The following is a 16557-nucleotide window of genomic DNA, read 5'->3' on the forward strand; positions in this document are numbered from 1 at the left end:
ACTGTGGCTCAGATCTGATCCCTGGCCTGGGAACTCCATATGCTGTGGGGCGACCAAAAATGAAAAAAAACCAAAATAACGACAACAACAACAAAAAACAACAATAGGAAGTTCCCCTGTAGCACATTGGGTTAAGGATCTATCTTTGCTGCAGCAGTGGTGAAGGTTCCATCCCTGGTCCAGGCACTTCCACATGCCCTGGGGTGAGGCCAAAAAAAACCCCGCAAAACCCAAAAACCCCCTCAAAGCTCACAGTATCTATTGTATTTCTTTCTTTTGAGAGGGCGTAAGGGAAGGTTGGTTTTGGGAGGTAAATTGGGTTCTGGGAGATCTGTGGAAGTCCTAACCCTCAGGGCCTCAGAATGGGCCCTTATTTGGAAATAGGGTCTCTGCAGGTGCCATCAAGTTAAGATGAGGCCATAGTGGATTACAATAGGCCAGATCCAATGACTGGTATCCTTAAAAGAGGGAAGTTTGGACAGAGACACACAGGAACACAGAGGGAGAAGGCCAAGTGAAGGCAGAGGCAGAGATTGGAGTGGTGCAGCCATGAGTCAAGGAGTGCCAAGAATTCCTGGCAGCCACCAGAAGCGAGCAAAGAGGCAGATTCTCTCACAGAGCCTGGGAGGGAACCAGCCCTCCTGACATCTTGGTTTCAGACTTCCAGCCTCCAAAACCATGAAAGAGAAATTCCTGTTGTCTCAAGCTACCCATGTTGTGGTAATTTGTCATGGCAGCCTTAAGAAATTAATACAGTTGATAATAGCCTCTGTTTATGCTCATCTTCCCAACAACACCTTCAGACTTCTGCATCAGGGGCTGTGGTAATCCTCCTTTCCTCTTGGTCCCAGCCCAGTACTAACAGCACAGATGCTCAATACATTTTGGCTGAATGAGGGCACCACTCTTCTGGTTTTAAGTCAGTGGATCCCCAAAAGGGTTCAGACTCTTCTCTGAGTGAGCAAGCTTGTGAACAAGGCAGAGAGATAACAGAATGGCACCAAAATGATGACTTACAGAAGACAGAGGAAAAATCATAGAGGGAAAAACGTATTCAAAACCTTGTAGATGGACTCTAAGAAAAAGCAGAGGCCAGGGCTGGGGCTGAGCAGGGAGAGAATATTCAGAAAAATTTTTTCATCCTTTTAGGACCATGCCCGGGTCATATGGAAGTTCCCAGGCTAGGGGTGGAATCAGAGCTGCAGCTGCTGGCCTATGCCACAGCCACAGAAGCAGCAATGCCAGATCTGAGCCACATCTGCAACCTATGCTGCAGTTCTTGGCAAGCCTGGATCCTTTAGCCCACTGATACTGAGTGAGGCCAGGAATGGAACCTGCATCCTCATGGATACTAGTCAGATTCTTTTTGTTGTTGTTGTTGTTGCTGTTGTTGTTGTTGTTGTTGCTATTTCTTGGGCCGCTTCCGCGGCATATGGAGGTTCCCAGGCTAGGGGTTGAATCAGAGCTGTAGCCACCGGCCTATGCCAGAGCCACAGCAACGCGGGATCCAAGCAGCGTCTGCAACCTACACCACAGCTCACGGCAATGCCGGATCGTTAACCCACTGAGCAAAGGCAGGGACCGAACCCGCAACCTCATGGTTCCTAGTCGGATTTGTTAACCACTGCGCCACGACGGGAACTCCCACTAGTCAGATTCTTAACCTGCTAAGCCACAACAGGAACTCCTCAGAATATTTTAGACTGCATTTTTTTTTTTTTTTGACTGCACCCACAGCACATGCAAGTTCCTGCCGGGGCCAGGGATTGAACCTGAGCCACAGCAGTGACCGAAGCTGCTGCAGTGACAACACTGCATCTTTAACCCACTGTACCACAAGGGAACTCCTAGACTGTGTTTTGAAACAAATAATAGGTGATTATTAGGTCCCAAAAGGATACATCATAGTAGACTGAGGAGTTTTGGGTGTGTGTGGGGAAGGTGAGAGTAATAGAGCAAGCAAACAGCAAGACTGGACTGGCATCTGGGGAGGAGAATCTTACAAAGGGCCCTGAATGCCAAGCAGATGCTTTAACTTCTATAAAATAGGACGTGGGTTGTGGCAGCAGGTTCTTGTGTGGCAGAAATGGGACAAAAGCCCCAGGCTGCTCCAGGTAGGGTGGGCCTGAGAGGAAAGAGCATTAGGATGGGCTGGGGGCTGCAGGGGACATCCTGAGAAGGGGTCACCTTGGGGCCCAACTGGGAACTGAAGAAGAAAAGGGATGAGGGGTTTCTCAGAGACCCCCCATTAGTGGTGGGGTGGGAAGCAGGGGCTCCCATTTTCTGGTACAATGACTCACTCCTGGGCTCAGGGAAGATGATTGTGTTTGTCAGCTCAGATGAATGAGGCTGTCTTCTGCTTTTAGAAACCTTTGCAAGACATTCCACAATTCTTCTCTCAATAACTCACTTTAGCCTTTAATAGGTCTCCAAGAGAGGAGATTCTTCCTCCTAGTCCAAATGGCAATTCCTTACTTTGGAACCACATTTCCCCTTCATATTCTTTCCTGAGCCAAGGTGAAGAGTAAGGGGGTATGGTCACTATTTCCTGCAGTGAATCCTTCACAAACTCCAGGCCCGTTCCCAGCACATTCTCTGCTCCTCCTCTCCAGGAAAAATGATTTTTGGTTAAATTTTTCTCATGGGGCCTGTTAAATGTCTCTGTGGCTTCTCTCTTGTCTGTTGCCTGAGTGCTTTTTTGGACACAGAGCACCAAATTGGGTATCCAGAGAGGCAGGAAATGTAGCGGGATGAATGAGGGCTGTGAAGTCAAACAGACTAGGTTTGAATAGCCACTCCCCTAATTAGTTGTATCTTCTTGTGTAAATCGCATAATCTCTCTGAGCCTCAGTGTTCTCACCTGTAAAATGGAGCAGTAATATTTAATTTCTACTTGGAGAGCTGTGCCAATTAAAAATAATGTCCATGAAATTCTTGAAAGCATTCAATAAATGATGGGTCCTATTGTTAGCATGAGTTGGAGCAGTGCTGATCATTACATTGGGCACACACCTTTGTAAGCACTTCAGTACACCCCAACAGTCATGCGTACTTCAAAAGCTATCCACTGCAGAGTTCAGATGGCAGTTCTTGCTACCTCTTCATCGTCACTTAGAACACAAACTGGTCTTTTTCAGATACAGCAAAACTATATACAGGGCCAGGAACTGTGCTCTAGAGAATTATATATTTTTATTTATTCTCCACAAAAGTAGAACTGCAAAACATATCAAGCAGTTATTTCATTTGCAAACGGACCCCCATAATAACAACTTTAAAAGTCTCATATTAACAGAACAAAATCACAGGGATTTCTTAATTGGAAAAGATCAATAAAACTCCCATGGCAAATAGACTCACTCCAATCGGCTCCTTTCTGTTATTTTTCTTTCATAATCTGTAAGTGCTACTGGGTTAATAATGTTTTAAACCAGTGAATACCATGATCTTAAATAACTAAAATTGAGCAGTAAGGTGTAAAGGAAAATAGGTTAGAATTCTAATACTGTTTGTTTGGTGAGGGGACAATATGATTAATTTTTCTACAATAAACCTTTACTTGTATAAAAAAATGTTGTTTAAGAAATAGTGCATAGAGAAGGGATTTAAGACGGTAGAATAAAAGGACTGGAGCTCAACGTCTCTCAAAAAAACAACGAAATTACAACCAAATGCTGAACAACCTTCAACCAAATCGACTGAAACTTTCAAAAAGATATCCTATTCCAGAAGACAAAGAAGAGGCCACATCAAGAGGTAGCAGGGACGATTACATGGTATAAGCAAGCAAACCCATACCTCCTGGGTGGGAAGCTCACAGACTGGAAAGTAACTGTATCACAGAGACTCATCTATAGGAGTTGAGAGTTCTGAGCCCCATGTCAAATTCCCATGCCTGGGGACCCGGCATTGAGAGAAAGAGTCCCCGGAACATCTGGCAATGAAGCCCAGTGGGGCTTGTGCACAGGAGCTCCATGGGACTGGGGGAAACAGAGACCCCATTCTTGAAAGGCTCACACAGACTTCATGTGTACTGGGTCCCAGGGCAAAGCAAAGACTTCATAGGAATCTGGGTCAGACCTGAGTGCAGTTCTTGGAGGATCTCCTGGGAAAACAGGGGGTAACTGTGGCTCATTGTGGCAGAAGGATATTGGAGGCAAAGCTCTAGGGAATATTCATCAGCATGTGTTTTTCTGGAGGTGGCCATTTTGGGAAAAATCTGGCTCCACCCATCAGCGCTAAGAAGCCCCAGGCCAAACAATAATCCAGGTGGGATCACAGCCCCACCCATCAGTAAACAGGCTGTCTAAAGACGGGCACATAGCCACTTCTAATCTCAACCAGAGACAAAGCCCCACCCACCAGAGGGATAGGAATCAGCCCTACCTACCACTGGGCAGGCACCAGTCCCTCCCATCAGGAAGCCTACTGCAAGCCTCCATACAAACTTCAGCCACAGTGGGGGCAGACACCAGAAGAAAGAAAGCCTACAACTCTATTGTCTGCAAAAAGGAGACCATACTAAAAACCTATAAAAATGAAAAGACAGAGAACTATAACTCAGATAAAAGAGAAAGAAACAACCCCAGAAAAACAGCTAAGTGATCTGGAGATTATCAGCCTTCAGGAAAAAGACTTTAGACTGTTGATGCTGAAGATGATGCAAGACATTGGAAATAAACTGGAGGCAAAGATGGATAACTTTCAGGAAACACTGAGCAAAGAAATACAAGATTTAAAACTTAAGCAAGCAGAGATAGCAAAATATAATAACTGAAATAAAAAATTCATTAGAAGCAACCAACAGAAGAATACAGGAGGCAGAAGAACAAATATGCAAGGTGGAGGACAGACTAGTGGAAATTACTGATGTGGAACAGAAAGGAGAAAGAAAATTGAAAAGAAATGAAGACAGTCTACGTGAACTCTGGGACAACATTAAATGCACCAACATCTGTGTTATAGGGGTGCCAGAAGGGGAAGAGAGAGAGAAAGGGAAAGAAAAAATATTTGAAGAGATAATAGCTGAAAACTTCCCAACATGGGAAAGGAGTCATTCACTCAAATCCAGGAAGCACAACAAGTACCATATAAAATAAACCCAAGGAGGAACATCCTGAGACACATATTAATCAAACTGATCAAAATTAAAGACAAAGAGCAAATACTGAAAGCAGCTAGGGAAAAGAAACAACATACAAGGGAACCCTGATAAGGCTATTGGGAGATTTTTCAGCAGAAACTCTGCAGGCCAGAAGGGAGTGGCATGATATACATGATGAAAGGAAAAAACCTTCAATCAAGATTACTTTACCCAGCAAGACTCTCATTCAGATTTGAAGGAGAAAGCAAAAGCTTTACAGATAAGCAAAAGCTAAGAGAATTTAGCAACACTAAACCAGGTTTACAACAAATACTACAGGAACTTTTCTAGACAGAAAAGGCCACAGTCAGAAACAAAAATACCACAAAAGACAAGGCTCACCAGTAAAGGCACATATACAGTAAAGATAGGAAATCATCCATGCACAATTTTGTTATCAAAGTCAGAAATCGTGAGGAGGGTACAAATGCAGGACACTGGAGATACACTTACAATTAAGAGAACAACGACTTAAAACAATCTTGTATATATGCATAGACTCCTATATCAAAAGTTCAGGGCAACTGCAAACCAAAAATCTACAACTGATACACAAACAAATAAGAAAAATCAACTCAAATACAACACTAAAGATAGTCATTAAACCACAAGAGGAGAGAACAAGAGAAGAAGGGAAGAAAAAACAGCAACAAAAATCCAAAACAGTTAATAAAATGGCAATAAGAACATACATATCAATAATTACTTTAAATGTTAATGGACTAAATGCCCCAACTGAAAGACATAGACCAGCTGAATGGATACAAAAGCAAGACCCATATACATGCTGTCTTCAAGAGACCCGCTTCACTTCTAGGGACACATACAAACTGAAAGTGAGAGGATGGAAGAATATATTCTGTGCAAACATGAATCAAAAGAAAGTTGGAGTAACTACTCATAGAAATTCTAGTAAAGATACACTGTTTCTATATAGTTTTTCTACAAATACAAGAAGTTTGGGTTTAATATACTATAATATGCCATCATTTGAAAAAGAATAATTTTGGGTGTTAGGAGATAAAGTAGAGGAAAAAAAAAACAGGAATACAGTAAGAGAGATAAAGAAACTAGAAGAAATAAAACTAAAGATACTATTCCTGCAGCTGCCGGAACAGAGGGAGTTGAAATTTGGCACTTGGCAGCAAGACAGGGATTTTCAGTATTGTAATCTGATATGCTTGCCTCTGGGGGCTAGAACTGTGTCTATCACATATTTCATCTCCAGATCCTAGAATGTAGTGCTCAATTCACCTATTAATTAAAATAAATGTATAAGTAAAGCTAAAAAAATAAATAAAAAATAGTACATAGAATTTTATACAGACATGTTATAATTATTTAAAAATACATATGTTGAGTAAAATGCTAGAATGAACCAAAATGGCAATATTGTTTTTGAGTAACAGGAGTATGAATGATTGGGTTTATCTTATTTTAACTTTTCTGAACTTTGCAAATTATTTATAACAATTTTGAACTATATTATGATATCATACTATATATTATTAAATTATATAATGATACATGTATTGTTATTTTATTGAAAAACTCTGTCAAAATAAATGAAGAAAAGACATGCCATATATTGCTACACTGATGACTCATACCCGATGACCTTATGATATTATGGTCTGCTCTATGATATTTATCTCTCTCTCAGAGAATCTCCAAATTTCAGAGTTTTAAGGGCTTTTCAGAGTCATCTCACATGATTAACTGATATGAGTTCTGTCTTTGTAGCAGTAGTACTAGTAGGAATAATAATTGGCACTGATGTACCTGCCAAGCCTCTGCAATAGGCATTTTAAATGCACTCACTGTTTCATTGAATCTTCAAAATAATTCTATGAGGTAAGGCACTTGTGGTAGGTAGAATAATGTCCTGAAGATGTCCACTTTCTAACCTCTGGAAACAGTGAATATGAAAATGTTAGGTCACATGGAAAAGGGCAATTGAAATTGCAGATAGAGTTTAAACTGGCAGTTAGCTGACCTTGAGATGAGGAGATTATCCTGGATTATCTGAGTGAATCCAATGCAATCACCAGGGTCCTTTTAAGTGGAAGGAGGAGGCAGAAGAGAGACTCCTGGCAATGTGAGGGATGCAATGTGAGAAAGACCTGACTGGCCATTGCTGGCCTCAAAGATGGAAGGGGCCACAAGCCAAGGACTATGGGCAGCCTCTAGACCCAGGGAAAGGCAAGGAAATGGATCCCCCACAGAGCCTTCAGAAAAGAATGCAACCCTGACGACAGCTTGACTTGAGCCCAGTGAGACCTCTTTCAGACTTCTAATATCCACAACTATGATATAACAAACGTGTGCTGCTTTAAACATAACACGTGAATATATTATAACAGCCATAAGAAACTAATAGAGTATATTCCAATTTTACATGTAAGCGGATTCAAGTTTAAAGGAGTAGCTTGGTCAAGGTCATACAATCCCAGCATTTGAATCAAGATTGTCTGATGATAGGAGAACCTACACTCTGGGGCACTTGGTTCCACTGGAGCCCCAAATGATTGTCCAGAACCTGATCAGACATAACACTCACTGTGCGCCGCTCCCCACCCTGCCCTGCTCCCGTGACCATTAGCCCCCTGCCCTTGAGGATGGCCCTTAATCCAAGTTGGTGGAGTTGATGTCCTTTAAATGGAGTTCAAATTGATCTACCTAGTCACTTTCCCCACTGATTTATCACTCAAAAGAACCCACTTCCTTTCTGAGAACACTTTTTAAGTATTTGAGGGCAATAATCACTTCTCCCTAAGTCTTCCTTCTTTGGGTAAAACAATCCCTAATTCAGCCCTTTCTTGCAAGACATGGCTTCAAATTCCAGCACTTCCTCGACCCCTCCCTTCTGGAAAGCATCCAGACTGTCAACACCCAGGTGAGGACCTCGCCAGTTCCTACCTCACTTTGAACTTGTGTATTTTGGTTTTCTTCCATGAGGTTATCATGCTGACCTTAACCCTTCTGAACTTCATTATATACTATATCTTGAGCTCTTTGATGGAAATACTTCTAGAGCGCAATCAATAAATAAATACTGATAACTTTGGATTATCTGGCCGCCTAAAGACTTGAAAACATAGCTGGCGTTCAAGTTCCTTCTGATATTATTGGAAACTGATTCCACTCTTTGTTGACATGAATCATACCTTGTTCTAGCCTGGCAGGGGCTTCAAAAAAAAAAGGCCTCTTAAGCTACAGTAAGGAACTGTTTGGTGAGCAAGCAACCTTGTAAGGGGCCTTGAGATCACAAGCTGCTCGCATGAACCAGCCTGAGAAATTGTGTTGTCCATTCCAGCATGGACTGGAGAGTCAAGAAGAAAATAAAAGAAATGCTGGATTTCTCTGGTGGCTCAGTGGGTTAAGGATTTGGTATTGTCACTGCTATGGCGTTTTCAATCTGTGACCTGGGAACTTCTACAGGTGTGCCAAAAAAAAAAGGAAAAGAAAATGAAGGATATGTTGAGTCCATGTAATTTCATAATATCACATAAAATACTGTGGATCTTTAGAGCAGAGTCCTGTGTACAAATATTAATAACAGCTTCCTAAAATTTTTGACCATCCACAGCTTTAAATGGTGCATGTTGCTGTTTCCTCATTCCTGCAAATAATCAAGGGCTGACTGTAAACATATAAAACAGTCCAAAAACACTCAGTCTTCAGCAGTTGTGTAATGACGACTGCCTAGTGAAAAAAGCCACAAACCCATATTTCATTCATTTCACTCTCTGAATCTCTCTTGAGGAGGCGTGGGGAGGGTGCACCCCATAAAACATTTTTGTGGGCTAGTATATGAACATTCAACTAGTTAAGTAAGTTGTTCTGTCAGACCTGACTTGAAGACCTGAAGGTACATGAACACAAAGCATAAGGTTTGCATTTCCTTTGTAAATAATGTCTACAGGAGTAAGGATAAAAACAGAAAATTCCAGAAGCAACTTCATTTGGGGCTTTTCTGAATCCTACGTGTGTGAAAAAAAAAAAAAAAATAGTTCGATATATTGAGGGACACAGGTGCAGACAGTTTGGACCTCCAAGTACTTGGGGCAGGTCTTTTTTGGGGGTGCTGAGGTATATATTAGATAAGAAGAAACAAACCCAATTCAGGCACAGAATAAAGACCCTACGGGTAGGGATTTGAACCCTGATGTGTCTGTTGTCATTGTACATTTAAGCTTTGGGAAAGTCAAACATCTGGGCTGTTAAATTAGGCTCCCTCACAGGGCTCCTGGAAAAAACAGCTAAGATGGCCTCATTTTTAGATTAAAAAAAACAAAACAAAACCCAAATCCCCAAAATCTTGAGTAAATGGCGAGACAGTTTATGCTTGTGACTACAGAGCATGCTACAGGTATTCAAGAGATGAGGCCTTTTCACTTCTAGAATTGTGTGACTTTAGCTTTGCTGGCTTCTGTTTTGCCTTCCATAGAACATCTCTGTTCATCTAATGTGGGAAAAGAGGTGCTTGGTGGGCCATGAGAGAACAAACATCAACAAAGGAAGGGGAGTCACGTCCCCGGTCTCTGACTGCCCTGGGCCACCCACTTACCTACCAACCATGCATTCCAGAGCCCCAGCTGGTAAGCCCAAAGTTTCCATGGAGCACGTGGCACCTATTCTGCAAAGTCTCCTTACTCATCCCCACCCTGTTCCTCTTGTTACCATGTCAGTGGGGGTCTATGACCCCTACTACCTCAATCCTGCCTCTAGCCTGAACTTGGGATTTGGACTTAGAATCTCTGGTCTTCAGATCCCAAACCTCTGCCTCTTGGACACCCATGGAGCCAACGAAGGGAATTTTCTCTACAGCTTCAGCTGTAGAATCCAACTCAGTCATGGCTAATTGATGCTATTCTCCCACCCTCTAAGAATTTGGACAGAGTAAATGTGTCACAGCTGGAGTCTCCTTCAACTTTTAACTGTCCTCCAACTTTTCAGTTCAAGGGCCAGGTCAGTGAAGCAAAAGACTATAACTGAATCCCACTTGCCACTCCATCAGAAAAGTCTTTTATTGTCAATGCTTTATTGTCAATTTAAGGCAATGCTTACCTCATGCTTGTCATTCAACAATATTCAACAAATATTTACTGAGAACCTACTATATGCCATGCACTCACACATTATCTCATTAAATACTTGTAGCAACCTTGCAAGATTTTCAGGGGAGGAAGCAAAGGATTAAAGAGATTAAGTAACTTGCCCAAGGTCACATAGCTAGTAAGTGGCAGAGCCAAATTTTGATGCCAACTTAGACTATACCCTGCTGCCTCATTCTATAAATATCTATTAAGTGCTTAGTTATTTGTGAGATGTATTCCAACCTCTTAAGGACTCAGGCTTCATTAGGGCTTCTGGGGAACCCCTCATTAGCTACTCCACGGGCCTGGCTCCAAGAAAGCGAACACTCTAGAGCCTGTTCCTTACCCAAGGGCTTTTGGAAAAGGTGGTCAGCTTCTGGTAGGAATGAAGCACTGTTTTCGGCCCTTTTCAAGGACCTAACAGGAAATATCTTGCTTCAGCCTAAACTGCTGAGGGACATATTCAAGTGGATGGCACTCAACAGGGTTTGGAGTAACACATTCCTCAAGTGCTCTGAGTTTCTGACCAACAGTGAAAAAATTCCATAGTTAGACTTCTGTCTCTGGAAACTCACTCTCAGTGACATTGGAATTAGGTAGCTTCTATGAGTCTGTTCCCTCCACAGCGAGTTAATTCAGAAACTTCATGGGGGGCTGGGTCTTGGATAGCGGAAGATTTTGCTGGCATCTTCAGCTCATCTGCTGGTACTGACTACTGCCTGTTTGAGGGACCAATAATCCCTTCCCCTCCTCCCCTTATTGAGACCCTCTTCCTCTATTCCTTTACATTTATTGCAACCACCCCACTCTGTGAGCCCTGGCAAATGTATCTTTTTCTTTCTTTTTTTTTTTTTTTCAACTCCCCTCTCTTTGCCAGGACCAGCTCATGGGGGTGAGAGCTGTATCATCACATGGAGCCCCACACTGAGAGGGGCCCTGTGCTTGGTATAATGCTCTGCTGTCACTAACCTGAAATTCCTCATGATTTTGAACAAGGGGCTCCATACTTTGACTTTGCACCCGGCCTTGCAAATCATATAGGCAATCCTGCTCCATGCTGTGGACACTGAGAGAGGGAGAAGAGTCGCACCATACAAGGTAAGAGGTGTGCGACACCAGTGGGCCCCTCTGGCTTTCACAGGCATTTTCCCATGGATATGATCCATAAAGGTGCACCAAGCTGACGAGAGCTCCACCTCTCAATTTTTGTATCTCTAAAATGGAGACAGGAGTTCCCGTTGTGGCGCAGTGGAAACGAATCCGACTAGGAACCATGAGGTTTAGGGTTCGATCCCTAGCCTTGCTCGGTGGGTTAAGGATCCGGCATTGCCGTGAGCTGTGGTGTAGGTTGCAGACGCAGCTCGGATCCCGAGTTGCTAAGGCTGTGGTGTAGGCCAGCAGCAACAGCTTTGATTAGACCCCTAGCCTGGGAACCTCCATATGCCGAGGGTGTGGCCCTAAAAAGACAGAAAAGACAAAAAAAAAAAAAAAAAAAAAAAGTAAAATGGAGACAATGGCACTTAGCCTTGCATGTTATTTAGAGCACTGGGTGGAGTCATGTATAAAGCACCCATCAGAATGTTTAATACATAATCGGAGTTTGCTAAATGAAATCTGTGAAGATGACAGGTGCAGAAAACAGAGTTTGAACACTGAAGTTCAGAGCTAGCTTAAATCCTATCAGCCCTGCTGCTTAAAAAGATCTTGGCTGGGTGACTTAATTTCGCTCAACCTCAGTTCCATTATCTGCAATATGGGGATGTTAGTATTTACCCTGTATAATGGTTTGGGGAGTTAAACACTCTCACGTAGTTAAAGAATCTAGTTTATCACCTGGTCTGGAGTAGGAGCTCAAAAAGAACAGTTCTTAGTTTGGTTCCCTTATAATACAATCTCTGCATGCGAAACAATTCATTTACAAGAGATGTTGGGGCACACCCATTAATAAGTGTCTTATACAACTTCCGCTCTACTATATGACCTACAAAATGTAGCTACTTTATATGTGAAAATCATTTTATAAAAACATATTTGAGGATTATTTTTCCCTCTTTGCTGAACTATGAATTCTTTGGAGGCAGGAACCATGTCTTGTTTATCCTTGTATCCTAGAACACCTTCTAAGGCGTTATATAATTGCAAGTGAATTAAACCTCTCTTTTGCTGTTTATGCCAACAATGAGATGACACATTTCATCACATCCCTAAATTACCAATTAATAATTAGCCATTTAGTGATTAGGAAGCAGAATGTACCAAAAATAACCCCATCCCTCCCGTTACAGGCCTTTTAATCCTTGTCCATGACAACTGGCTCATCTTCCAGCATCCTTGGATCTGGTTCTTGCTCCATTAACAAAACTATTCCACCAGGGAACATAACTTCATTTTGTGCAACCAACCACCTTCCTTGGCAACAACCTGTGTTGAGAGGCCACTAGAGGAAGAATTTCCTAAACCCCAACAGGCAAGTCATAATTTGATGCCTCGTAGGACTCAAAGAAGGCTCAGAAATGTGATTTTTTTTTTCTTTTTACAGCTGCACCTGTGGCATAAGGAAGTTTCCAGGCTAGGGGTTGAATCAAACATGTACCTGAGACCTACACCGGGTCTGTGCCTTATCTGCAACCTATGCTGCAGCTTCTGGCAATGCCAAATCCTTTAACTCACTGAGCGAGGCCAAGGATCGAACCCTCATCCTCAGAGAGACAACGTCAGGTTCCTAACCTGCTGAGCCACAACAGGAACTCAAGAACTGTGACTTTTGAGGGTTATGGGTCCCTTCAAGAACCTTCTGATAGTTAACGGACATTCTCTCCGGAAAAATGTACATAATACCTTACATATATTTTCAAAGTGTCCTCAGAGCTCCTGCAGCCCTTATTCCTCAGGTTAAGAATTTGTTTTAGGATAGCCCAGAAAACCAAATGAGCAATAAAAAAAGATTCAAGTTTCCTGATAAATTCTAGCACTGACTAATCACATTCCCTTGCTCAAAACAAAACAGAACAGTTGAAACTGCCTAGATTTAACCTCAGGGTTATCCCTGAGGGCCCAGTCTCAGGCATTAAAGGTAAGGGCATCCAGCCAAGCAGTGACTACTCCTTGGAAAACCTAAGTTCAGCCGAGTAAAACGAAACCTGGTTTGATAATATCATTTACATTTCCAAATCCTGGGTATCAAGCTTTCTTCCTATCCTTGTGGCCCTTCCTAAATTTAGCCAATGGTGTAATGGGGTAACCATGGCAACAGCCACCTGCCTATTTAAAACCATCTCCAAAGCTAAATAAGGAAGCCTGGGGAAAATGGCTGCTCGCCTGCCTCTCAGTGGACAAGGTGGGCACTCCTGGGTATTTTCACCAGGAGCAAGCAGGCAGGGTAGAAGCATTGACTCGGGTTCTTAACAGGAGGGGTCCAGGAACCTTGTGAAACAGGACCTACCTCGACGTCACTGTCTTCACTTAGTTGGCACATGGGTTTATATGTGAATCCCTGTGACTGTCATCCTAGGCGACCACACTACCTTGACCTTAACCAGGTGAGGGGTGAGGTACATACCTAACGGCAAAGAGAAGTCTTATGGACAGAAATTTGGAAGTGAGGAGGAAGAGCTGTCATTCAGAATACAGTGAAATTGTTCATACTTTGCACTGAAATGCACAGTTTCAACTTTTTTTCTGACAGAGGTATCTTTCTAACTGTACTTAATCACGTGGATGAATGCTGATTGCTCCATTTATGTCATATGCTGACCAATTATTGATTTTTGGAATATGGAGAAATTCTTCTCTGCTTCCTTGCTCTCTCAAATTACAGGGGTTTTGCTTCTTTCCATGAAAAAAGACCACACCATAGACCACACTGAAAGGCTTGCTCTTTCCCTAAGTGGGCTGTTTTCTATCACTCCTCTGGATCTTTTTGTACCTCTGGTTCTTTCTCCCTGGGTTGCCTTCTCTTTCTATCAACCTGGAAAAATACTTGTTTTCTGTGTCTCGGTTTAGGCATCTCTCTAGTTGGAAGACCCTCCACATCCCATTCTTTGCCCTTGCTTTGTGTCACCTTGATTCATATCACTTAGCACAAGTCACTCTGCATATCTGCTTTCCAGTCGGTCTCCACCCCTGGACCATGAGCTCTTTACACAGGTCTATCCACAACACCTATACAACAGTGCCTGGTACTATTTTCAAAAGTCACATTCACTGAATGAATGAATGAATGAATGAATAGAACCCCCACGAAGTTCAAAAACACATGGCATCTTAACAAGCATGGATGCACAAGGATGCATATCCTATCTGTGTAAAAAGAGGACCTGAAAAGTCTGCAATGGAGTGGTTTTAAAAAGCGATATATTTTTGTGTGTGTGTATATATTAGAGGGAAAAAGACTGCAAGAAGAGCATTAATTGATGTGTACATGTGTGACTATAGTAGGAGTAGGGGCTGAATGTATACATGGTAAGAGTGGTTTGTGAGTTGGATTGGTGTGTGTGAGAGAAAGCACATCCTAATAAGGTTAGCTCAGCTACTATTAGATCTTACAGATCACTTATCCTGAAGTTGAAGTAGCCTCATTATGTTGTTTCTGATCCCTAAAAAGACTGTCTTATTCTTGGTTAACCTTGCAGGCTGTGGGATGAGGGGCAAGGAGGAAGAATGGAAATGGGGGAGCTCTGGGGGAAGGCTGGCCTTTAAACGAACACATGCCAATAACACTGGACTAAGTAAAGCTAAGTCTCTTGGGCCCAATCTGAGTCCAAATTAATACGCACTCTTCTCCCAACCTGCCTGAGGGTGAGGTGGGATCCAGGGGTCATGTCGATATGGTCCACGAAAGGAAAGAGAAAGGAGGCAAATTAACCACAGAGAAGGGTACAAGAAGGGAGATAGGTAATTTAACAATCACAGGGGTAGCTATATGCCACCCTCCAGGCAGAATGATTTGACTTTGTTTGCAAACGACCTAATTTTCTCTTCCCTTTCATTTCTGGACTTAACTTCCAGATTTCACCCAGGGTACACAGGCTGAGGCTGGGTGCTGGTGGGCTCCAGGCTGTCTCTGCAGGGCTGCCCTCTGCTGCCCTCTGCCGGCAGGGGAGGCGAAGGCGTCTCCTTCTGGGTCCTCCCAGGTCCTGCCCAGAGCGGACGCCCCCTCCCTTTGCAACAGAGAGAAGCTGAGGCCTTTGCCCCCTATCAGCCCCTCTTCCGAGGAATCACTGGGCTTGGGGTGGGGGCGATGTACGTACTAAGAAAGTGGCCACGCTCTACGAGAGGGATCCAGTTAGCCTCCACTTCCCAAGGCAAGCGCACCATTCCCCCGCTTCCCGGCCCCAGGCCCTCCCTCTGCACAGCATCCTCTGGGAGGGGACAGGTGGCCAGACTGCGGCAGGTTTTGGACATTGTTTTCTTTTTGTAAATGGAAGCCCTCCTTCCGGCAACGTGGCAGGAAAGCGCTGGGAAGCCGGGCCAAGAACACTTTGGTGAGAGCAGGTGGCGGCCTGGGACTGGCTGGCCACGGGCGGGGCGGGGTGGGGCAGGGCAAGCAGGGAGTGCAGCCAGGGTTACACCCGAAGGGCCCTCTTACCTGCTGTTGAATTTTTCAGGGTGTTTCTCTCTCATCACATGGAACCTGTGTGCAATGGAAGCGTCCTGAAAGGGAGAGAGACAAAACAGGGCCCTGGTTAGTGGCTCTGACCCTGAGCCATGTGCAAGGAAGGGAAGCCAGCAGGAGCCCTCACTGAAATCCTTCCCGTCTCACAGGAGAAAACCAGGAGGCCCCCACAGAGGCTGGACACCAGGTCCAAGGTTAGGGGCAAGTGCCCCCCAGTGCTTTTAGAGCCTATGCTAGTTGACTCCTGGCAGTGTTCACTCTCTGCCCGCCCTGGTTTAGTGTGAGTGAAGAGGACTCCACCGCCCTTTGGGGAGAGGGAGCAGGTCAGTCTGTGAGCCGTGAGAGTGCAGAAGCCCATGTGAGGCTGATGTGACTGTTTGTGAATGCCTCACCCTATTCACTCTGAAAAACACGTCGTATTCTGGAATATTTTAAGACTCATAAGAAGTTGCAAAAATAGTACAGAGTTCCTATGTCCCTTTCACCCAGCTTCCCCCAATGATAACATCTTATATAACTGCAGTACCTTGTCAAAACCAGAAAACTGATGGTGGTAGATGCTGTTAGCTATTAACTCTTCGTCATCTCTATCAGTAGATATAACTGGTAGTAGCACTGGATAGCATGCTTAGAAGATTATTAAAAATATATTTAAACTTCTGGCTTGGGCCTCTTGATCACACCATGGAAACTACTGTCTC

At 43.5% G+C, this 16557-nt stretch overlaps 1 protein-coding gene across 14 annotated transcripts in view; it reads right to left on the reverse strand.

The window, feature by feature from the left end:
* Positions 1-16557, reverse strand: part of DGKG (diacylglycerol kinase gamma) — a 226673-nt gene that overhangs the window by 78227 nt on the left and 131889 nt on the right. For all 14 annotated transcript variants that reach the window (XR_002337783.1, XM_021070008.1, XM_021070016.1 and 11 more), the window contains one exon: positions 15830-15894. Coding sequence is in view for 13 of the 14 variants with exons in the window: in XM_021070008.1 (XP_020925667.1) it covers positions 15830-15894 (65 nt within the window). In the remaining variant the exon portion in view is untranslated. The remainder of the gene's footprint in view (positions 1-15829; positions 15895-16557) is intronic.

The sequence above is a fragment of the Sus scrofa genome, chromosome 13, assembly GCF_000003025.6.
Source record: "Sus scrofa isolate TJ Tabasco breed Duroc chromosome 13, Sscrofa11.1, whole genome shotgun sequence".
NCBI lineage: Eukaryota > Metazoa > Chordata > Mammalia > Artiodactyla > Suidae > Sus > Sus scrofa.